A 24,608-nucleotide genomic window follows, 5' to 3' on the forward strand; every position below is an offset into this window, starting at 1 on the left:
GTGCCCAAATGCATCCCCTTTTTTTTTTTTTTATGACAAAACGTTCTCAACTTCTGTCCAAATGTAACTCAGAAGCATCAACACCAACTAACATCAAGCAGAAGTCAACCTTTATTAATCTTATTTCACCCTGGAGCAAAATCACTTCAGAATTAAACAATTTCCATTTACCTATAAAACGAAGTCTATCCTTAAATATTTGGTATCATATATAGTGGACAAACATAACTTCAAAGGCTTGTGGCACCACGTTGGATTGATAGTTAACACATTCAAGAATGTCAACTACTAGGAAATATATTTTCGTAAACAAAGTCAAACTACACTTGCTTCTTGCCAGCGAGCTTGGGTAAAATTCTAGAGGCTTCATGTGCTGGAAACCATCATTCTGTCTTGATTGAGTTGAAAACTTTCAAACTATACCTGTCTCTTGCTGGCTTGGATTAAGTTTGAGAATTTTCTCTCTTCAGTTTCTGAAAATAGACAGGACTTGTCATCACTTTTGTAGCTTGTTTTTGTTTCGTTTTCATGTTATTCATGATATCTTCAATCTAGCTTCTTGACATGATTTTCATGTTCTTCTAGTCTGTTGCTTAATTCCTCTTTGTAACTTTTGGAGTGCAGAAACTGCTGGCTTGTTGAAGGGCTGGTCTTGTTTCTTCCTTGCTAATATTAAATTTTCATTCCTTATAAATGGATCAAAAAACATTGAGGCAATTCAAGTATTATGTACCTAAAACTATTCATGCCCACTTAAATGTTAATCCTTTGATGCACTTATTCAGAAGCAGATTTTCAGAACAAAATCCTGCATATACAAAGCTCAACTACTTATTTCTTAATCATTATATCTCAGGAAGAACACCAAGCTGTCTGCTAATTCACATGAGTTTAAAGGCACACATGCAAGTCACAACGCGCTTAATCCTTATAATTAATGACGCTGCAACGTCCAAATAGGACTGTCCATGAATTGAGCTCTTAAATCAATTTGTAAGGCTCTTTTGGTAAGCATTGCGTCGAGGCTAAAGCTCGCATCATCTCAATTTCTGTGTGGAATCCTGAAATCTTCCTCTGAGGCAGTTGCCGAGCCTCAAAACTTTGCATAAGAGCACAAACCCTAGCTGTAACAAAGAGGAAGCATATGAAATTCTTGCACCTGTTTAAGCACCCCATTTTTTGAATACCTCCAGTTTGACAAGCAGGTTATCTATAGCAGCAATGCAGCAAATGACCAGGTTTTTCCACGCAGGAAATGCTGGTCTGCTTGTCGTCTGGCTTTACGTTCTTCTCTGAAGCAAAGAACTGTGTCTCCTCGTTTTTAATGCTAACAAGCATTCTCTTCTGTCCATAACTAAGAAGCATTACCATCTAATATTAAGAAGTCAACCTAATTTTATATCGCTATTGGAAAAAAGTCACTTATGAATTTAAATCAATTATAATTTATTAAAGAAAGTATGACTTTTAATCTTCCATATCATATCAGGGTGGCAAGGCCTGGCCTTTTCAAGTTGGCGTCTCTTGGCATTTTAAATAAACTCTTCACAGCCGATCCAAATGGAGAGTACACTATCATTTACTCACGCAAGTAAAAGCATAAAACCTGTAAATTCAAACACTATTTTGTATTATTAATTAATTTTAATAAAAAATAAAATAAAATTCAAATAAACATATTAAGATTTGAATCTATAACAGTTTAATAATTAAAATTGATATCAAACTATCTCAATTTAAAATATAAATTTGAGGTCAAACACTAAGTATATAATTTATACTATTTTTAAAAATTTTACATGAATCATGCAACGCAATTAAAGTAGACATAATTTTTATTTTCTCAATGGATGTTCTCTTTCAAAACAACTAGGAGAAATATTGTTTTTTAAATGAGTAATGGATCTGCTAGGAACTATTCCCATTAACTATATAACATTCAGCTTTGATCTTTAGCAGCTAAGTTTTTGCAGCTTTCAGTAGTGGCTTCTCTATTCTCTTTGCTTGACTAGTTTCATATTGAGAGACTTGAAGTTATGTTGGTTTTTTTTTTTTGCATTTTGCAGCTTTTTTTTGCATCAGTATGGCTGAATTAGTTTTGTAACTAAAACTAATCATACCTACGTAATTGTTAATTCCCTGCTAGCTGTACGTACTTGACTAAACTGATATAAAATGTGACACACAACAATTGATTACTTCTTAACCATCATGTCTTAGGAAGACCAACACACCATCTAATGTTGACACACAACCCATCCCACCTAATACCTTTGATGCTTCTGTCACTGTAACCAAGTAGGACAAAGGTTGTACATTTGAGCTCCAGATTGATCTCTAGCTTCTATGAGGAAGAACAGTAAAGCAGAGGAGTATAATAGCAGCTCACTTGGATCGTTAGAATTAAAAGAAATGTGTGACCAAAGGCAGAAGCGGTATGAGAAATAAAAATAATGAATCTATATATATAGTATGTTTGCATAAGTCCTCTGTGAGTGTAGACGGTAGTACTATAAACTAGACAGCAAAGAATACAGCAAACCTCTCTTAGTTCATCACTACATAGTATAACTTAATTAACCTCTCTTAGTAAACATCCTATTCATCATGCATGAGAATCCGCAGAGACTTTAGCAAATGCCATCATCTAACGTCTAAAACTGAATCAGTTGATGATGTTAGAGAATAATATAAATCATATCCTGACACCTTATCTAACAGCTTAAGTTTTTAGATTTAGATGGTTCTTTAATATGGTATCAAAGCCTTGATAACCTAGTGGTCACAAGTTCGAATCTCACCACTTTTATTTATTTGATAAAAATTAAGCACAAGATAATATAGACCTGTGTAAGTTTCAAGCCCAAAGAACTTTCACTTGAAGGAATGTGTTAGAAAATAATATAAATCATATCTTGAAACCTCACCTAATAACTTAAACTTTTGAATGAAAATGGTTTTTTGACAGATAATAGAGCTAGGTCCTAAGGTGGCAGTGGTGCACTTTTTGTAACATCGCCGCAAGGTTCCTAAGAGTTGCCGCATGTGATGAATTTTGAGCTTGGAATCCTGGAACGTTCAGGTGCAGCAGCGACCTAGCCTGAGAACTTCCAGTAAGTGTCAAAACCTGCGCAAGAACAGCTAGAAAGCATATGAAATTCTTGCACCTCTTTGAGCACGCCATTTCTTGTGTGCCTAATGTTTGACAAGACAAAGGTTATATATAGGAAAGAAATTATGCTTGTCAACTGGGATTTGGTACAGGTAATGTTTTTTTGAATAACTTGCCGGCAAAATGGTCTTGCTGTACATCTTTTCCGCCGAATGGTAATCCGAGAAGACTTTCCTTCACTAAAATGTGGATTCCGATGGGGCCGGCTGGTCATTTTGTCAAGAGACTATTTGTAATTGGATATGATTAAGTATTCTAAGATTAATATTAGTGATAATAATTTTTTTTTTTTTTTTAACGTGGGTGTCCGGGCCAGCTTGCGCGTACCTCGACTAATCCCACGGGCCCTAAAGTTAACGACTATATAAACCTCTAGTGGCCATCATATAAGCAACCATAGGGCTTGAACCTGAGATCACAGAGAAAACAAATCTCTTGGTCCCAAATTCTTATTACTGGCCACCACTTAGATGGTTAGAATTTTTTTATTATTTTTATTTTATTTACGTGAGTGTCCGGGTCAGTTTGCGCGCACCACGACTAATCCCACGGCTCACTAAACATCCTGCAAACCCAGTGAGCATGTAAGGCACCACGGGAGTGACAGGCGTGCACGGTGAGGTTTGAACCCAGGATGCAGAAGAAGGGAACAAGTCCCTTTAACCGCTGTGCAAGACCTCAAGTAATGAATTTTTTTATTTTACTTGTACAGGTAGAGTGTCACATCTACATGAACGTAAAACCATTGACTTTAAATTGTATATTGGGATAAAGTGGGTATAATAAGTTTTGAGTTGACTTGTTTTTATTCATCAACTTGCACTATTGCTTCAAGATGCAAATTCAAGGCACAAGAAAGATAGAAGACAAGCTGCATTTGGACTCAAACACAAGGAATATTCCTAAAAAAAAACTTATTTTATTTCTTAAACAATAATATGAACAGATTGATGAGGGGATAATTCAGTTTTTTTTTTTTTAAAATAACTAATTCATCTTTAAAAACAAGAAATTATTTAACAGGAGCCTAGGTCTTTTTCCGCTTTTTCCACGAACATTGAGAGGTTTTTTTTTTTCATTCTATTTTTTTAGTAATAATCAAATTGCCTCAAGGAAAATTTATCGTTTAATAAATATAAAATATAATTTAAAAATAAAAAGTTATTAGCACATGCAATATAGATACTAATGTATGAAATGCTCTCACATTCTATTTGGATGACACATGAGCAGGTAGTTGGTTGTCAAACGATGGCTTCTGTAATGATATACGAATTGTCTTGGTGGTTTGTTCATCCCTAGACAGCGCACGTGGCTTTACATATTTCTAGTTTGATGCTAACAACATTTTTGTATCCTTTTTTATCTCCTCGATTTACATGCATGGATTTATAAATTTTCAACCAAACTTTTCAATTTGTTTTTCCTTAAGATTTGGTCCCTCTCCTTTTCCTTTTTTTTTTAATTATTATTTATTTTATTTGAAATAATTTATAACAAAGAAATTCTTCAATAATTTTTTTTTATCTGTTAGATTTGATTTTCATTCTTTTTATTACTATTTTTTTTTAAATCCTTTTGTTAATTAGATTTGTTTTTTAATTTCATCCCTTATCATTTGATTCATTTTATTTATATATCAAATTTAATTATTATTTTTTTTTTTATTTTTATTTGTTTTGTTTTAGATCTTTTTATTGAAACTTTCTTTCTTTAATTTTATTTCTCAGCATTTTGTTAATGAAAAATTTGGTTTTATAATATATTTTTTTAGTTTTTCTTCTGTGAAGTAATCCTGACTTCAATATCTAGGTCACGAGTTTAAAAAGTTACTCTGAGTTGACTTGAGTAATTTTTAGGTCACTTTTTACGATTTTTTATTTTTATTTTCATCCTTTAATATTAAGTTTGTTAAAGATTAGGTTTTATTTTTTTTTATGAGATTATTTCAATCTTTATGCTAGGTCACAAGCTAACTCGTGTTAACTTATGCTAAATTTTTTTGTTAGATTATCTTCTACTATTATCTTTTTTATCACATCAATAAATTAACTAAGTTTATTAGATTCAATTAAGTCAATGACTAGCTCTTAAATTTTTTGTACTTTTTTTGAAACATTACCATTACTTAAACATTTTTTTTCGACATTAAAAAATGTTTAGTTTAGCCCACGATATAGCATGAAATACTAATATTCTAGTTTAATAACTATAAAAAATGGTTTATGTACCAAATTTAACCCCTTATGCATATTCACCATCTCCTAGCATGTCTATGGTTTTGGTATCTCAACAATCGAAATGCTACATAAGACAATGCTATATAAGACTAGGATCATGAGTCATTTGATGCTCAATATATAGTTGTCAGCTCAAATTACTGTTTTATTAAGTCAACTCAATTTAACTTAAATTAATTATTTTTATTAAAAACAATGTTATCTCAATTTAACTCAAAATAATTATTTTTTTATAAAACAAACAATGTTATTTTATTTTAAAAAAAATTCTTTAGAGTTAACCTAATTAAATTTCATTTGGGTTTAGCCAAATTAACTAAATCGCAAATTAATTTACTAGATCATCTAAATTTAACCAAATTAATATTCAAAACAAGTAAAAATAAAACAGTTAATATCCCAAACAAGTTAAAATAAAACTCAATCCAAGTCATTGAGTCACCACTAAGCCAAGCAGGTTCAACAAAATCTATATCCAAAATCAATGTCCAAAATAGGCAAGTAAATAAATAAATAAAAACTCAGCAAGGTCACCAGGTCACCGAGTGGATCACCCAAGCCAAACCAACTTCAATAACCATGGCTCACAGAACATTCCCATCCACGGGCACTAATTTAACATGCTGCTCAGACTTTGATACTTTGAAGTTGCATGACCTCAACTCTTCATGAGAAATAGGTAGAGGTCATAGTTTCTTGAGGCACATGGTCGAAGACTTCTCATTTTTTGATGGAATGGTCAGACTTGATAACCGAGTAACATCACCTAAACAAGAATTTCCTGGTCCAGGACGGGACTCCATGTAACAAATGGCCTGGATAATTAGCATATCACTCGACAAACTTAAGGCAGATTATTATTGTTAATGGTAGTCCCGATACTTAAATACGTACGTAGCCAGCAGGAACAAAAGAGAACAAAAAAAAAATACAAATTATGTTCATCAATCCAAGAGCGATATGATTTCCAACAAGCATATGATTCAGAGCCTTGTCATCAAGCGGCACCAAACTTCAAAACTCCGTGCAATGACAAACAAACAGACATCTTCAGCCTCCGCACAAGATCAAGTACGTGCTAACAGCTAATACAAGAACCGTCAATTATTAGCCTCAAGCCAGCCAGACAAATGGAGGCTAACCATCAAAATTCAAGATGTGATGACGATATATAATTCTTCATTCAAGAACAGACTGGCACAAAGAAATAAGATGTTTAAAATTGATCGACAGCATAATAAATTCAGCAATTTAAATTTAAATTCACGATTGGCTACCATACCAATTCATTTACACACAGGGCAGAAATGTCAGCCATGCACAACCATGTATGTATTCATCCTGTTAGACAACAGGTCAACGCATTGTTTTATGAGACAGCTATGCACAAAAGTAAATGAACTAATAAAACCTATTTCTGCTACCTGAAGAGTTTATTTGTGGTTTTGAAAGGATCATAGCAGTTACCTTTACAACAGGTTATAGACCTTTGTTAAGAGTAAAATCTACATCCTACAACTGAAACTAAAGTCAATCGAAAGGTTCGGCTACTCAAACTAGTGCCCAGCTCTACTCTTCCGGTCTATAGAAATGCAGCAACTTCAGCGGCACCACCTTTTCCTAAAAAAAAAAAGAACATGGAGAATAAGGTTCAGTATTACAATTCCAATTCATCACAATAAAAGTTGCATGCACAGAATAGAATAGAATACCTGAACTGGTTCTCCAGATTGTGAAGGGAAATGAAAACCTGTTGAGCAATTCTCCAAGATCTCTGGATTTTTCATCCATCCTCTATGTCCCTCACTCACTTTGATCTTGTACTTGAACATCTGAAACAGGGAAGAATATCATGATATTATAATTGAGAGCACTTGATAATTTCTCACTGCTTTAATTTCCCAAAGGATTTTCCAGTAAAAGAAAACCTTTTTCATTGAGGGAAAACCAATCACAACCTTAAAGTTAAAAGCCAGTACTTAATCTTTCCTTCAAATTCACTCCGTAAAGACTAAACAAACATTTGACAATAGAATTGTTTATTTAACTGGAGAGAAAATTCTGTAATTCGCTATTACTGGCAAAGTGCAAGGAAAAAACAACACAATGGCATGGACAAATGACAGAAACCATACTTCTGAAAGAGGGGTAAGTGGCTTCTCAAACTCATCTCCCTCAATGTTCACACCGGTGCCTTGGCAGTCTGGACAGAACACAGAAACAATTGGGTTTGTCAAAACATTCACTGTTCCATCCTTTCCAGTTGTATTTGATTTGGTTCCATTCTTTTTCCTAGATCTTCGTCCCCCTTTGGTACTGACTGTCTGATTTCGAACAATTTCAAACTCACAGTAGAGTATCCAGTGTATAAGGCAAGAAGTGTGAAACACATGAAATGCCTGCAAGAAAAAAATATTTTTTTTCAAAAGATACTAAACTAACTCTTAATGTTTCACCTCAAAGCAGATCAATAGAAACAAATTAGTATATGCCCCAACAAGTATCACAACGCATTTAGAGTACTAGATAAAGCATGATCGTTGAGAAATGACAGGTGAGGAAGAGAATGTTACCCCATACACATTTCTGCTACTGCAAGCAAGTTTTCCAGTCTTCCTGTTCCAAAGCGTTGCTACGTCTTTCTCAGGAAGCATCTTTTGCTGACAGATATCACACATTTTTTCTGCTGCTATGCGCTGTTGCTTTCTTACCTCTCGCCTTACTGTCTTGCTTGATATAAATCTGGTGTGCATAAGCTGATCATCATATCGATCCAGCACCAAATTAGAAGAGGCACAAGTTGTCTTTGAAGATTCTTCCTCGCATAAACCATACTGATTAGTCAAAGATCTACTAACATCCTCTGGCTCAGAAACAGATCTCTTCCTTTTCCAATTACCCCCCTGATCATTTTCTGTCAGTGCTGGAGCACTAGAAGAGAGCAATAGCTTCACATCATCAAACAATCCACTCTTTCCCAATTCATAATCATAAGCAAAAGTTACAACACCAAAGTCATGATCTAAAACCTTGACCTTATCCTCATCATTAGAACTCTTTTTCCCCAGCCATTCACACCATATTCTACTGATCTCATTTGAACCATCCTTCTTCTCATACATCCTGGCAGCAATCTGTCCAGAACCCACATGCCTTGCTTTCAAATCAGAAACTTCTTCTTTAAGGCGCACACTCGGAATCACCAGATCAGAACCCTCATCACTACCACTTAAATTCTCACCAACAACCGTATCACAACCAGGTTTAAGATTTTCAACATATTTAACAATTGCAAGATTATCACTGTTCTCTTCGAACTTCAAGAACCTACTACTCTCTTTACCATCCTTGATTGCCAACTGTTCCTCATTCCCACTCGAAGCATCAAAGAAATGAATCCCGTCACTAAAGGGCCATGGGTTCGGTTTCAAAAGAGTAGCTTTCGCAGCAGATAACCTCTCGGTATGAAGATTACCCCTCAAGTGATCAAGCAAAATGGTATCACTATAGCACGGGGAAAGACACAAAGTACAAAAGAATATGAACCGCTTGCCATCCTCGCGAAGCTCCAAATAAGGGTGTCCTCGTGCTCTCACTCTACTAAGCGTAGTTCTTGCTAACTGTTCCCTTAAACTACTTGCAGTTGTCTTCGGGAACCCAACTTCACGATTTCCAGCCATTACCACAATTTTCCCGCCAAAAGTCAAAATTCAAATCAGCGAACTTCGAAAGGCCAAAATACCCTTACCAAGGCTTCAAATCTCACACACGGTTCTTGACGTACTTCCTCCGATTATTTGAAGCAGAAAACTCCGAAAAGCCCAAAGTACCCCTATCGAGACTCCAAATTTCCACAAGAACCTTCAGAGTTCTTGCTATTTTTCATTCAGTCCCTTAACGCATAGAGAGGTCTAAATGACCGAAATACCCCCAGAAAAACTTCAAATTTACGCAGAACCTTTGAAACCCTAAATTTCAATGAATCTTGAGATTTTACCAAATCGACACTAGAATTAGCCAAATTCGCACAATAGCCCTAACAAATCTTCACTTCAAACCCTCAAATCACAGAAAAGACAAAAAAAGATAGAAAGAACTGGAAAAGAAAAACGAGCAAATAACGGCAGAAAACTATACCGTTTTAGTAACCACTAACTGTACATATTCGTTGTTGAGGGAGCGTGAAACGTATAGGAAAAGAAACCGTTTGAGACCGTCGAGTCCGTACAGCAATTGAAATCGAAACGGTGCGGGCCATTGAAAGAAGAAGATTTGCATGCGAGCGTGAATCCTCCATTGACAGCATCTTCATTTGCGAGATTTTGCAGTGATTTTAGAGAGAATTTTTGGTTTCACAGGCTGTTTGGATGTAGAGAAGATGAAGGAAAGTGAGGGAAAATGAGAGGAAAGAGGACACGAGGGGGTGTTTGATGGAGAGGAGAGGTTCTTATGGCGAGGAAGAAATTTTATTGGCTGATGGATGTGTAGCTTAGTTTTTAAGATAATTTATATTTTGATTGATTGAAGGGTTGTGTGTGGGGTCTGGTAGATTCGGATTTTGGGTTTTTGATGCCTAGATAACGTGGGGAGGGATGGATTGGGTGTTTTCTGTATTAAAGGCATTTTGGTAAATCACTAATATTAAAAATAAATTTTTAAAATTAAAAATAAAAATAAAAATATTATTTTAATATATTTTTAAATAAAATATATTTTAAAACACAACTTTTACCAAATTTCTACGGTTACCTAAGAAGTTGCCGACTGTCTGGCTAGATGTACTGTCTGCGTGGGAATATTTTGGAGTTAATTAAATTTAGTCCCTGTGGTTTAATAAAACTTATTAATTAGTTTTATAGTTTGAAAAAACACTATAAATTTAATCCCTATATTCTTAATTCTTTTATAACTGAATTATGTTTTTGTCCTATTCATGTTATTTTTAATATATTTAGTTTAGAAAATAAATTTTTTTTTTTTAAGATACTACTAAATTAAACATTAACAGTACTGATGAAGAGACTAATTAATAATTTTTTAAACTAGAGAAATTTATAATTTACTCCATATTTTGTTAAAGAGTTTTTCTATACTTATCATGGTTTTCTAACTCATGATGGCTAAGTTGACAAGTATATAAATTACATATAATGCTAGAAAAAATATTTTTTATTTGTATAAAATTATAGGTTTTGTTTTTTAAAATATTTTTAATTATTTCGGAATAATTCTACTTAATACAAAAGAAAATATTAATGAATTTTGCATGAATAGCTAGACACAATAATAAGAGTTATAATTTTATGCGATTTTAAATCACTCAGTTCATTTATCTATTTTTTTAATTATTATATATTATTTGGAGATTGAAAGAAACGAATTCCTCTTTTGGACTAAAAAAAGATCTTCCTCCCTTCTTCTTGATATGTATATGAGATTTTATTGAAAATTAATGAATTTAATTTTAATAATTGTAATTACAAATCAGTTTGAGTATACTTTAATTATAAATTAATTCATGATCGGGCTTAACTCTTTAAGGGTCATATAATAAACTCTATTTTTTCTTAATCAAAACTTATTACAAATAATAAAACAAATTACTATATTAAACTGATTAATCCAAAAACAAAATCAGGTGTTTTTTTATACTTTCTTTTCTTCTTCATTTTGCCTTTCTTTTTAAAAAGTTAGTGACTATACTTTGGCTTTTTCTTTTTTCCTTTTGCCTCTCTTTCCAAAAAGGTTAGTGATCAAATTAGCACTTGGTGAGGATAGTGTCAAGAGGATAGTGTCAAAGAATCAATTCAATTTTAAAGTTTAAGTTGTTAGGTGATGTTTCAAAATATGATTTATATTATTCTCTAACACACTCTCAAGTGAAAATCTTTTAGGCTTAAAACTTGCACAAATTTACATTACCCTGTGCTTAATTTTTTATCAAATAAATAAATAAAATGAGATTCAAACTCATGATCGCTTGATCATCAAAGCTCTGATATCATGTCAAAAAAATCATTTTTACCCAATAGCTTGAGTTATTATGTAAGGTTCTAAGATATAATTTTATTATTTTCTAACATACACTCTTAAATAAAAAATCCTTTGAGCTTGAAACTTACACAGACCCGCATTATCTTGTGCTTATTTGTTTATCAAATAAACGAGAATGATGCTCTGCTATTATATTAAGGAATCAATTCAACCTTAAAAACTTAAACTGTTAGATAAGATTCAAATATATAATTTATATTATTCTCTAACAGAGAGAACATCCCTGATTCGAGTTTTACCGCTTGTAATTCTCAATTTACATGTAATTGTGCAATCAATTAAGAATCTTGAGTTGAGGAGCTCTCTCTCGTAATTTGGCGATTGTATCCGGTGTGCCCAAGATATATATATATATATATATATGCTGGAAGTTAGGAACGGGAATAATTGCAATGAAATGGAATCTTGCTAATAAGAGTTGGGTTTCTTATAGAAAGTTTTGTGAGTGTTAAATGTACATTAGGAATATGAGAAAAAAACAACTGAGTTTAATAAACTTTTTTGTTCAGTTCGTTCATTCTATATAGAGTGTGTCCTAAGAGGCTAAGACCAACTTATGCCAAGTCCATTCTTTGGCAAGTGGTTCCTCACACTTGCATACAGGGGCAGGGAATTAACAAATCATGATAATTATTTATATTGTTAAAGTGATTTTAGGCCATAAATTCACTGATTTTATGGCTGGAGCTACAAGAATACAATAGCTAGAATGGCTTTGGTACAATGATTCCCTAGTAGAGAAACAAAAAATGTATTTTTTTTTTTGAAATAAGTAAATCAAGAATGTTTAATCATATTCACTGATTTTCTCTAACCTTAGTAATTTTAACTCTACCAACGTGCTCCTGGTAATATTCTCCAGTAATGAACTTCTGTTCCCGAACTCAAGCTTCTAAAAAATTCCCAAAAGCATGATTTGTCCTTAAAAAAAAGGAAAAAGAATGGCAAAAGTGTGACCTTAGATTGGCATACAATAGGATCCTATGCATGAAATTGACAGGTGGCCAAGTGCTTAGACAGGTAGGCTAGGACATAATTATACATAAAGCTTCACATTTATTATGAACTCATAAATCTCAAACAATTTCCTTCTCTTCCATGAATCCTCAGCTTCATCCACAAAGTAAAAAATCCAGGGATTTCCTCATTATAAGATCCAACATTAACCATGACATGAACCTCCAAAATTAATTACATAATATATGTTATCTGATTGAAGACAGAAAGCTGCTTCGATGCTCTCAAGTACAGATAGAGCTACGAACACTAAGATTTTGGTTCAAGAGCACAGCACAGACAAGGTAGCAGTAGAGTAAAGGAATTGACATCAATAAATCCAAGACTAAATAAATCAACAAATCTCTTTAGAAAACCACTAGGATCAACTCAAAAACAAAAAGATTAAGAAAAAGCAGGCCCTATAATGTTCGAAACATGACAAGAACAACCACTTACAACAATCTTGACTAATCTTGGTTGGTATTAATAACAAAATTAATCAGCGTTTCTTCAGGTTCTTGACCTTCTTCCATCCTTTCTTGCATGAATTTTCCACAATCTTGACTCCTTTCGTCAACAAAACCTTGAGCTCCTTGGCTCTCTCCTTTACCTGCTTCTCAAAATCACCCATTTCTAGAGATAGAGAAAAGGAGAGAGAGAGAAAGAGAAAATAAGTAATACAAGAGAAGGAATAACCTTTTAGCAGAGAATCTAGAGGTATATATAGATGAAGAGGAATTAAGGGCAAGCTTGTTTTTTTTTTTCTCGTTGTCTTCCTCTTAATTGGGTAAAGATAGTAGCTTCGCTGGCCTGGCAAAACCCTAAAGAAAGAAGTTGTAGCAATTCTTGGTTGGATCCTACTAAGATAAGGTAATAACGTGGGATCCAATACATGGACGACACGTGGCGAGGATCGAGTGGGTTTTACTTTGGTTATCTCAATATTACACGTTGATAGCGGGTGGGAACAAACCGGGGGGTTTGTATTTGTGAGGCAATAGTTTTCTCCTGTGATAAGTTTCTAAATTTATTACACAAATTAAATATAAAATAATTTTTTAAAGATCAAATCGAGTATTGCAACGGAAAGAGTATCTCTTTTCCAAACACTGCTTCGAGTTTAAAAATGGCAAGGAGGATATCAAGACAGATAGATCATCCAGTGAAACGTCCCTATGAATTCAACTTTGAAATCATTTTTTTAAGATTTCCGGTAGAATATATTCATGATGTGGGGCAATTGGTCTTGCTGTTTAAATTATTGCATGTCTGGTATGAGCAGAGAAAATGACTTGATGAGGATGCATCGAGGGGGACAAAAGACAGATAAATGATCACAGAAACGGATGCTTTTCGTCCAATCATAATTCGGTCTCCTTCAAATCAAAGTGAACCCAAGTGGATCGAAGCTTCATGAGAGGATCGCACATTTTTGGCTATCAGGGAACGCACCTTGTGTTCCAGTGAGTACAAGTGTTAATTATTTGTATTGGAATCCATGCTAATTTGAGAAATTGGCCACTGAAATCTTATTTTTCTCCTACCATGGCTCAATCGAGTAATATTTACAAATAATGATTTGTTTTTTTATTTAAATCCCGGTATTTTCAGAAGTCCACTATATACTGATTTAAGAGATTAAGTTGTTAGAAGAAATTTTAAGATATAATTTATATTATTTTTTAATAAATTATACATAACAACAATAAAATTTGCCAATACTACAACCTTACGGATCTTCTCTATGTATAATATATATTCCAATTACATATAATGGTTTTGGATACGAGTAAGTAATGTAGTTGAAAGCATCACTATATATATAAATGTAGGTGTTCTTTGCAAATTAGTTTTCGAACTAAGCGCCGTTGCAGGTACAGATTCAAGGTGCTGGCTTTGTGTGTGTAGTGTTTTTTTTTTTTTTTTAAATTAAAATATTAGATATAATATTATGTCCGAGAAATATAACTTGAATAATTGACAAAAACATAAGTTAATTTTTTAAAAAATTTAATATTGAATTAAATACATATGGAATAAAATCACCACGACTAAGATTACGGGTACATTATCTTAACTGATTAGTCAACTATTTATTTATTTATTTTTTATTTTCTTTTTAGCTAGGTTTTTATTAGGCTTGGGTCGAATATAATAAAGTCTAAACTGAAGACAGATGTATTAGATAATTAACCAAAACTTTTCACCAAATAATTTAGGGCAAATTCAAAATATTGATCAATTATATCTTTCTAGTGTGCCCATTAATTACCTGACTCACCACCCCTCTCTCTCAGAGAATAAACTCAGTTGATTATGCTCAAAGCTTCAATATTTGAACCTCTCACATTGTAAAAAGATTGCAACTTCCCCTCGCTTTATCTCCCTCTTAACTACAAACTCTTCAAATTCAGCAAGTTTTTCTTCTTTTATTTCCTCCAGCTTTCTGTAGTTCTCTTGTGTTTAAAGTTTCTAAAAACTTACACTCTAAGCATTTCCTTTTTATTTCTATGTTTATCTCTTTCTATCAACTTTTGTGGTGATTATTAATTAGATCTGCAACTGCTTAGAGCACAACCCAACTTTTTATTTATTGCATCTCTTTAATCTAACTGCCTTTGGTTATTAAAGTTTGACTTTTTAAGTTGAAAGTTAGCATTTTTATTGCTTTTTTTTTCCCACCTGTAAATAACTTTGTTTCATTGGAATTATTAGGTGTTTTCAGCTTTTTCTTTGTAACTGTCATTTCCATAAATATTTCTTTTTGAATTTTGCTAATTTGGAAATTTGAGTTCTCAATTTAGGAATCTTGGTGGGGGGTTTTGTTCATTTTTCTGTATACTAGATTGATTAGGGTTTTTTTTTATATAAAAAAAAACTAGAGATTAAATTGAAAAAACTACCTTGAATTATGCAGCTTTTTTTCCCCCTTCCTATAAGGGCTGCTTTTTATCTTTCCCCCCCCCCTCTGATTATCAGCTACAGTCCCTTGATTTTTAATCTCTCAAAAAACCAAAACCCGAAGAATCTTTTGCAACATCGAGTCCCAGGCAGATGAAAAAATGCTTCTTCACCCCTAAAAAACTCACAACAAGCTTGTTGAAACAAATCATTAAAGTTAATTATAAATTAAAAAAAATATGAAACGATCAAATTAAAAAAAATATGAAAGGCAAGAAAAAAGAAAATGTAATTTTTTTGGCACTGTTCAAATTCACACGGTGCCAATAAATACGCTGCTACAAGAGAAGTATAGAGAATCACCCATCTCTTTTAGTTTTTCTTATAATTATAATTATTTTAAATGTTGATGTTTATGATAGTGGTTGGACAGATTATTTGGATGGGCACTTTTGACGAATGTTAAGCACGAGACTACACATTTTTATCATTACTAATTCAAATTAAAATTCTCAATTCAATGCTTATACATTTTTATGCTGAATGAATGGGATATGCTGCGCTACACTATCTAGTTTTTCTTACCCTTTTAAGCCAAAACACCTCCGGTGTTGATGTACGTAGGAGAAGGCTATCAACAATCTCCTCAGACAACAAACAGACAAAACATGTTGCTTCATCAGACTCAACATATAATACCTCTTCTAGCCAAAACACCTCTGGTGTTGATTTTATTAAGGATAGCCATCGAACAAAAAAAATCAACTTTAGGAGGGACCAATCCTTTTCATACACCATTGAAGGAAATGCATGAACTAGGCTGACTAGGAAATGAAAGAAGACATCCCATTAGAGATTGACTTCTAACTCAATTTGTCCAAAACCTTGCTGGACAACGTTAATTTGGACAACATACCAAACATAGAAATTCCAAATCCAAGACAAGTCATCGATCTCACACACCCATATTAGCAATTGAAGAGGTTTTGTCTTCCGAAAGGTAATATATATAATCTTGGAAACTGTACAGTAAGACAAGAATTGCCAAGCCCGCAACCATTACCATCTATTTTTTTTTTTTTGGATTATATTGAAAAGGCCATAAAGCCAATAACCAAAATGAAATACAAGGATATATATATAAAAAAAAAACGACTTAGGAAAAAAAAAAAGGAAAAAAATTGATCTACTACAATAAATAACAAAGAGATTACCTAAGATTTCTTATTACACCACAATTTGATGCCATCAGAAGATTTTAAGAGGTCATTTCTTATATAAGTAAAATTTGAATATAGAGTATGCAAATAAATAACAACCTAATGAAGGATAGTGGAAAAACAATCAAATAAACTTATAATTCCCTCCTCAAAAACAATTTTGTTCCTCAATAACCAAACACTCCAAATAGTACTATTGAAAATTAGTCTCCAAGCTGATCTTTGGAACTTGCCTTGCACCATTTCTGGCCATTGCATAAGCAGTGAGTCAAGTGTTCTCGGTAAACAACATTGGATAGCCCATCAATCCAAAACTTTCATCCAAACACTCTTAGAAATGTTATAGTGTATAAAAAGATGCTTTGAGGTTTCCAAATCTAAACTGCAAAAAACATATGAAGCTTGTGAGGCAGGTAAAACATTCCGGTGATGGAGAAAAGTTTTTGTACTAACTTTACCATTACCAACTAATTAACACACAAATTTCTTGGTTTGCAATATTCTAAAGTCTCACATCCTTGGCACAAACATTAACAATCCTACACCATGTACTTCCCCTTGCATTAACCTTTTCCAAAGATAAATTTAATGCAACCTTTTCATTATGGATATTTGAGACAACATCGTTCCATAATCTAGTGTTAGAGTTCCCACCCTTCTCACCAAAAGCTGAACAATCTTTAGCATACACTTATCATACCCAATCCATTTCATGAAACGATTGATGATCCATTCACTTAACTTTTCAAATAAACAATTTGATCCAGCTTCATTTAAAATGTATTTTTTTAGTGAAAAGTTGCCAACCTTTATTGAGACGATTCTTCTTCCAATAAATAAACCATTTTAATTTGATTTATGGTCCTTTTTTGCTCATTCAAAGGTTGAGTTTAATATCTAGCTTGCAATTATGAATAAACTATCTATACAAGCTTTTCACCACCAACAAAGTCTGTTACAAGTGAGTGATTTGAGTTGCCATTTCAATAAAAAAATAAAATTGAAACTACAAAACATGTCTTTTTTTATTGTGAGGTGGTATGGCAGTTATGGTCACGGTTGGTATTGTCTTGATTTGGCCAACAATGAATCTTACTAAAGTCTTTGGATAATTTTTACTTATAGTGGCATGAAATGATCTTGGGATCTATGCAAAAACAAAAAATGTGGCCTTTGTTTTTCTTTGGAATAGTTTGATCCATTTGAAATGCTCACAATAATTAATCTTTAATGAGTTAAAAACCATTTGGATGATATATACTACTCACTTTTTTATAGAGTTGTAACATGGAAAACATATTATGATGGGAGTTTCTGCTATATTAGGATATACTTACTAAGATCACCAAATGATATTCTTATATGGACAAATAAGGAAAAAGTATGTAGTGAATCATCATGAATTCCTCCTCAAAGTATGTTTAAGTGAAATGCAGATGCTTTTACAAATAACAAGCCTAAACCCTCAAGGATTAAGGGTGTTCTAAGGGATCACGCAGGAAAATTTCTTTGTAACTTTTCTATTCCTATATGTATAGGGAATCCAATGGAGCTGAGGTTTTGAGAATTCAAAAAGCTTTCACTTTAAGTATTAGGTATTGATTATTGTTGTGCATCCTTTAAGGGTTGTATTATGGAGTCTAATTTATATAATGCAATTGCTTGGATAAAAGGAAGCAATGTTATGAGATTGTTGTGATTATAATGTGATTTTAATAACATCTCTAATGTCTCTCTTAGGCTTTCTCACACGAGTTTTACATATATTTATAAAGAAAGTAACCATGTAGCGGATCATTTGGCCAAATAAAAAGTTTATAGAGAAGCTGATTTGGTTGTATGGTTATAAGCCTCTTTCATATATTTATATTTTGCATGATTTATATGTTTTTATTAAGTAAATAGAAACATAGTTAAGTTTGATTGGTCTTTGTTTTTATTTTGTATGTTTTCTAGCCTATCTCTTGTTACTTTACTTCTCCTATTTAGCCATGCTTTTTCATGACTAAATTAGTTGATTAATAAAAGTTCTCATCTTCCATACAAAAAAAGGGATGAAAGTTTTCATTCGCAAATAAACAAAATTTTTTCTGTTTACAATTTTCCTTCCACAATAAAAAATCTTCGACCTATTTCAACTTTCACAATCAATAAATAATCAACTAAGGTATCTTTCAATTAAATCTCTCATTTTGTGAATATTCCAAGATGGATTATGCCTAAAATTAACTCCTTTCAATCATTGGACCGGAGATGAATCCACTCATTATAATTGGAATAATAAAGGCTTGAATGCTATATTTATATAGCCTCTTGATGAATTTAAAAGAACCTCCATGTATGAGATAACTAAGGAAGCTTGATATATTCTTGAAGTTACCCGTGAGGAACCAAGATGATGAAAAATTTCCAAATAAAAAATGCTAACCTCAAGGTTTAACAGGTTAACTTAGTTGACTTGATTTTTTTCTCTTTGCCTGATTGATTTTTTTTTCAATTTTATTATTTAACATTGAGTTAATTAGAAATTATTCTTCATGATTTGTTTTGATTCGTTTTCTATGAGGTTATCCCTGTCTCATGACTCAGGTAATGGGTTAACCTAAGTTCACTTGAGTCGGTTTTTTTTGTCCTTTATCAATTTTGTTTTTCAATTTCATCTTAACACTAGGTTGATTGGAAATTAAGCTTTATAATTTATTTTAATTTACTTTCTATTGGGTTACTATAGTCTCATGATATAGGTCATGAGTTTAACAATTTAACTGAAGTTGACTCATGTTATTTTTTTTTATCCTTCTTTAATTGTTTTTTTTTTAAATTTCATCATTCAAAATTGAGTTTATTGAAAATTAAACTTTATAACTTTTTTTTTTATTTGCATTCTATGAGGTTATCATTATTTCATGATTTAGTATATGAATTGGAAGGTTAACCCAAATTGATCCAATATGTTGTCGTCTCAATATTTATAAAAACAAATCTCATTTTAAATATTTATTTTGAGTTGAATTACGTTTTTAACGGTTGTTCAGTTGCCTTTAAACCTGCCAAGGTAACCGAGTCACATTGGATCAATCTCTATACAGTTTAAATTTCTTTCCACAAAAAAATAATTTAGCAACACTTAGATATTTTTTTAGTTAAAGAAATAAATTTAATTTGACCTACAATATAGCGTAGTGTGAGATAATCATCTAGTCAAATTACTATACGTGGTTTGTGCTACATGCATCTTCTACCATAGCTTCCATTTGAATGTGATGTTATTAACCTGTTGAAGATCAGATAAAAGACTAAATTCACCTACAGGCAACAAGACTAACCACAATGTTGACCTTTATTTAATGTATTTTGATGAATATTGTACTTAAATAATTTAAGTACTGTCGCACGTCAGAAAATCTGCGCGGCATCGGGCTGATGATTTTTCTTTGTTATGCGTTTGCTTTGATTGGTTTGTTGGGAGTCGCCACCTATTAATTTATTGAAGGCTACTAGGAAATTGGATGTACTAATCTTGTCAGAGATTCGCGGGTAAGGGACTGGTTGTGGTTAGGAAAGATATTAGCACCCTTCACGCACCCTACCTGAGGTAAGCTGCTTCGTGACTTTGACATGTTAAAGAAGTTTTAAAAATTTTAACTTTTCATCGGATATTAGAAATACAACTTACGTATAAGTTAATAATTCTGGTCCGTGAGCAAATCAAAATATTAAATTCTTCTTTATTCTTTGCGATTTTATCATAAATAATAATAGTAAAAAAAACATCCATAAAACAAATAAAAACACACACATACACTTTCACTATATGTTTTTTTTTTTGGTTACATCCACATTTACAACATACCAATAAAAATTCAAACTAAACAAATATTACAATAAATAATTTGAAAATTATAAAATAACCCCTCAAAACTCCAGGAATTGCAGGGAGATCCTCCTGGAACCGTCGGAACAGTAGTGGCGCGTCTTCCCACGCGCCACCATCAATGGCGGTGCGTGGGCTCACGCGTCACTGCTGGAAACTTCAAAAAAACTAGGGGATCTGGAATGTCTTCTTCCCCTCTATCTTCCCACGCTGGCAGTGAGAGTCACCGTCACTTGCAAAAAACCTAAAGATATACATAAGGCAGTTGGTTTTAGTTTTTTTTTCTTTTTCGGATCTGTTTTGATCTTCTCTCTTTTCAGATCTGCATCATAGCACGTCATCCGCGCGGCGATTCATCTAGCGATTTAAGTTCCTTGCTTGATTTGGGATTTTGGAAGTTGCCACCTAGTATTTATTAAGGGTTACTAGGAAACCCGATTTACTGGTCGTGGTCAGAGATTTGTGGGTAATGGTTTGTGGGTAAGGGACTGATTTTGAATAGGAAAGGTATTAGCACCCCTAGCATACCCTACCTAATATAAGCTGCTTTGCGGTTTGATGTGATTTAAAAATTTAAAATATTAATCAAATTCTAAAGCTTTAATAAATCAGTTATTAAATCCCAGAAATATATATAGAAACTTGTTCTTACATTTTTATGGAAAATACAACATAATTTTATTTGTCCTTTAAAATATTTAACCATATTCAAATTAAACTTCTAATTAATTTTCCATTCTTTTTGTATTTTATAATTCAAAAATATACATAAAAGAAAAAATTACAAACACACACACACATCTCTTTTTCATTACTATACTCATTCTATTACATTTTTCAGAATAACACAAACTAAAAAAAACATTTAACAGAAATTTAAATACATGTTCAAACATCTAAAAATTACAAAAAGGTCCCTAAAGAGTCTAGGAACTACAGAGGAGGACTTCTGGAACTGTGGGGGCAGTGGTGGCGTGTCTCCTCTACGCGCCACCGTCACTGGCGGCGCGTGAACGAAATCCAGGGGCGTGGGGAGATCCGTAATGACTTCCTTCCCTCTTCACCCTCCGGTCGGCTGTGAGCAGCGCTGTTACCTGCAAAACACCCAAAAACGCAACAAACCAGTCTGTTTTAGTTTTGTCTTCAGATCGGCTATTCCCTTGTTTCGGATCTGTTTCTTCTCCTTTTGTTTCACCTTCTCCTCTGTTTTAGGTGGCCAGCGGAATGTCAAAGGGGCGGCCGGCGGCAGAGCTTCTGTCGTGTCTGTGCAGCTACTCGTGGCCGGTTCGGGTCTTGGTGAGAACGAGGGCCTACGGGCTGCCAGGTGGCGTTCCCGGTGGCTGAGGGAAGGGTCGGTCAGGGCTGGAGAAAACAGCGATGAGGAAGAGAGCCGGACTGTTATGAGTGGCTGCTGCCGTGTTCGGTCTGAGATGAGAGGAGCAGCGACCGGTCTCTGTCGGGTGGAGCTGGAGACCGTGAGAAGGAAATGGAAAGCTTCTGTGCTGAGGGCAGGTCCGGGCCGGGTCAGGGCTAAAACAGGGGTGGCGGCTCTAGTGAGGGAAATAAAGAGGAAGACTTGACCGGCTGAAGGGAGAAGAAACCAAAAATCAAGGGTGGGGGCGGTTTGTTTTTGGAAGAGGTGTGTGGTTTGTGGGTTCTCTGGTTTGCTTTGCCAAGATCAAGAAAAAACGAGTGGCTGGCTGGTCTGTTTTTTGGAGGAGAAGGGTGGCGGCTGCATTAGAGATGGGTTTTTTAGGTTTAGTATTTTTCTTTTTCTCCTCATTTTTCTTCCCCCCTGTAAATTGTTTATCCCCCCCGTCAATCAATTTTCTCTCCCTCTAAATTTCACTGTAGCTTAGTATTTATAGGATAAATTTGCTAGGTTTTCAAACTAGTCCCTCAACTTCTCCTTTCCTTTCCTTTTCCTCTTTTCCTCTTTTTTTTTTTTTGTAAATTTTGATTTTTTTTTTTGTATTTTTGAAAGCGAGCAATATCAACATCGACTCAACAAGAAAAATTGGTGATTGTAAAATTAACGCGTAAAAAGTTGAACGCGTGCAAAATACCTTTTAAAATTTAAATTCTTCTGAGATTACGTTAAAAATGCTAGAAACGATGCAAATATATCAAAAATATATTTTTTGGGTTTTTCATTGTTTTTTTGCTATTTTTGATTTTTTCTAAAAATTTATCAAAATATGGGTCAAAAATTGGGTAGCAACATGCATCACTGTAGATCTTTTGTTTGTTTACATCTTCTTCTCCTTCGCTTCAGGTGGCCGGCAGTTGGGCGGTGCTGCCGTGTTCAGAGGGCGGCGGTGAATCTGTGGGGTTGTTGCTAATGGCTGAATGGAAGGGAGGCCGGATGGTTCGGTCTGTTAGGGAGGAGCTCGGCTGCTACTGTGATGAGCTCTGTTCCTTGGTCGGTTGCTGTTGATACGACCGGAGGAGACGAAAATGTGGCGGCTGTGGCTTGGAGAGAGAAGGGAGAGAAACTGTGAGCGGGGAAGGTGAAGGTCGATGTGCAGGGAGGCTGAAGGGTGAGGCTTGTGTCCAACGCCTGAGGAAGAAGAAAATCAAAAGGGAGGGGTTCAGGGCTGTGTTTGGCTCTGTTTTACTTCTGGCAAAGGGAAGGGGAGATGGTGGAACCGGCTAGTGGTTTCGGTCAGCTGTTGTGGGGAAGACTAAATCAAAAGCCTAGGGAGGCTTCGGTGTCGATGGAGATCGAAGGGGAAAGAATACGCCGCGGAGGGGAAGCCTTCAGTGCTGACTAGGGGGTTTCTTTCGGGTTGTGAAGTGGAGAGATCGGGGAAGATGGAGAGGTGGTGTGGTTTGTTGCTGCTTATGCAGGGGAGATGCTGGAGAGCCGAAAATGCGAGAAAAAAAATTCAAGCCAAGGCAGGGGGGTGGCCGGCTTGGTAGAGATATATTTTAGGGTTAGGTTTTCTCCTTTTTTTGTATTTTTCTTTCAAAATTGCCCCCCTTGTGCAAGTGTTGGAAACTCCTATTTATAGGAAAAAATGTTGCTAGATTTCCAAACTTGGTCCCTCAACTTCTTTCTTTTTGTAAATTTGATTTTTCTTAATTTTTTTATATTCTTTGAAAAACAAGCAATATCAACGTCAACTCGATGAAGAAAATCAATGATTTTGAAAATGATGCGTGAAAAGTCGAACGCGTTCAAAAGATCCTTAAAATTTAATTTTTTTTAGACGATGTTGAAAATGCTAAAATGAAGAAAATATATATATAAATATATTTTTTAGATTTTCGTTGTTTTTCTCTATTTTTGGATTTTTTTGAAAATTTATCAAAACATGGGTAAAAAATCAGGTAACAACAAGTACAATAATGATTTACATAAAGAAATCACTAAGTTCATGAACATGTCTAAACAGTAAGCACATCTCTTTTAACTGTTGATATTTTGAAAAGATTGTTCCTATGGTTTTGAAGATTCTGAAATTCTTGAAATTTTGTGAATTTATGTAGTTTGTGGCTGAAGTCATTTTTACGCTAAATTAAATGACAAACTTTTACGCTAGAATAAGCAAAAGATGAGGTCAATTCTACACTGAAATTGAAAGAGCTTGACAATATAAATAATAATTTTCAGGAGATTCAAAGCTTGATATAATAAAAGTATTGCTTATAAAAACAACCTGATCACTCTACCTTGGAAGCCAATGTGTTGCACGTTCATCACAATTTCTAGTAGAAGTTAAATTAAAATCACTTAAAAGAAAAGAAAGACGCAGAAAGAATAAAGTATGAGAAAAAGAACTACTGCATCCAAAAAAGGACAAACTCGCACGTGAAGTTTTCATAAGAAAGAGGGAAAAGTAAAGATGCTTAGTGTTTCCCTATAAGAACATCAAGAAGCTCCGTCTATACAAGTTCCTTTCCTCTAATTATATGTAAATTAAATTAGCTTCACTTTTTGATATCATTAACGTAAGAGTTTGAGACTAATTTTGAATTGAATGTTTGTTTCACCTAGAATCTCATGCCATCGTGTATCATGTTCATTAAACCATGGATTCTCCCAACTGCACTCTGTATATGAGTTGAAAATTCAAGTTAAGAATTTTCCTTTTTTTGAGCTAGGGGAGATATTTTCCTCTTTTCCTTTTCCTTTTCCTTTTCCT

General features: G+C 33.8%; 1 protein-coding gene across 1 annotated transcript; it reads right to left on the reverse strand.

Annotated features, from left to right (window-relative positions):
- Positions 1-6,640: 6,640 nt before the first annotated feature.
- On the reverse strand, positions 6,641-9,989 carry LOC118042776 (uncharacterized). The gene is made up of 4 exons (XM_035050483.2): positions 7,986-9,989; positions 7,548-7,811; positions 7,125-7,244; positions 6,641-7,032 (listed from the first exon to the last, which is right to left on the reverse strand). Exons 1-4 carry the CDS (start codon positions 9,090-9,092, stop codon positions 6,982-6,984), a joined length of 1,542 nt encoding a protein of 513 aa, XP_034906374.1. The 5' UTR covers positions 9,093-9,989; the 3' UTR covers positions 6,641-6,981.
- Positions 9,990-24,608: the final 14,619 nt, after the last annotated feature.

This window comes from Populus alba, chromosome 13, assembly GCF_005239225.2.
Source record: "Populus alba chromosome 13, ASM523922v2, whole genome shotgun sequence".
Taxonomy (NCBI): Eukaryota; Viridiplantae; Streptophyta; class Magnoliopsida; order Malpighiales; family Salicaceae; genus Populus; species Populus alba.

Coding starts and splice junctions, on each gene's coding strand:
- LOC118042776 (XM_035050483.2), bottom strand. CDS start 9,092: ATGGCTGGAAATCGTGAAGTTGGGTTCCCGAAGACAACTGCAAGTAGT. Junction 7,812..7,985: donor GTAGCAGAAATGTGTATGGG/GTAACATTCTCT, acceptor TTTTTCTTGCAG/GCATTTCATGTGTTTCACAC. Junction 7,245..7,547: donor CACTTACCCCTCTTTCAGAA/GTATGGTTTCTG, acceptor TCCCTGTTTCAG/ATGTTCAAGTACAAGATCAA.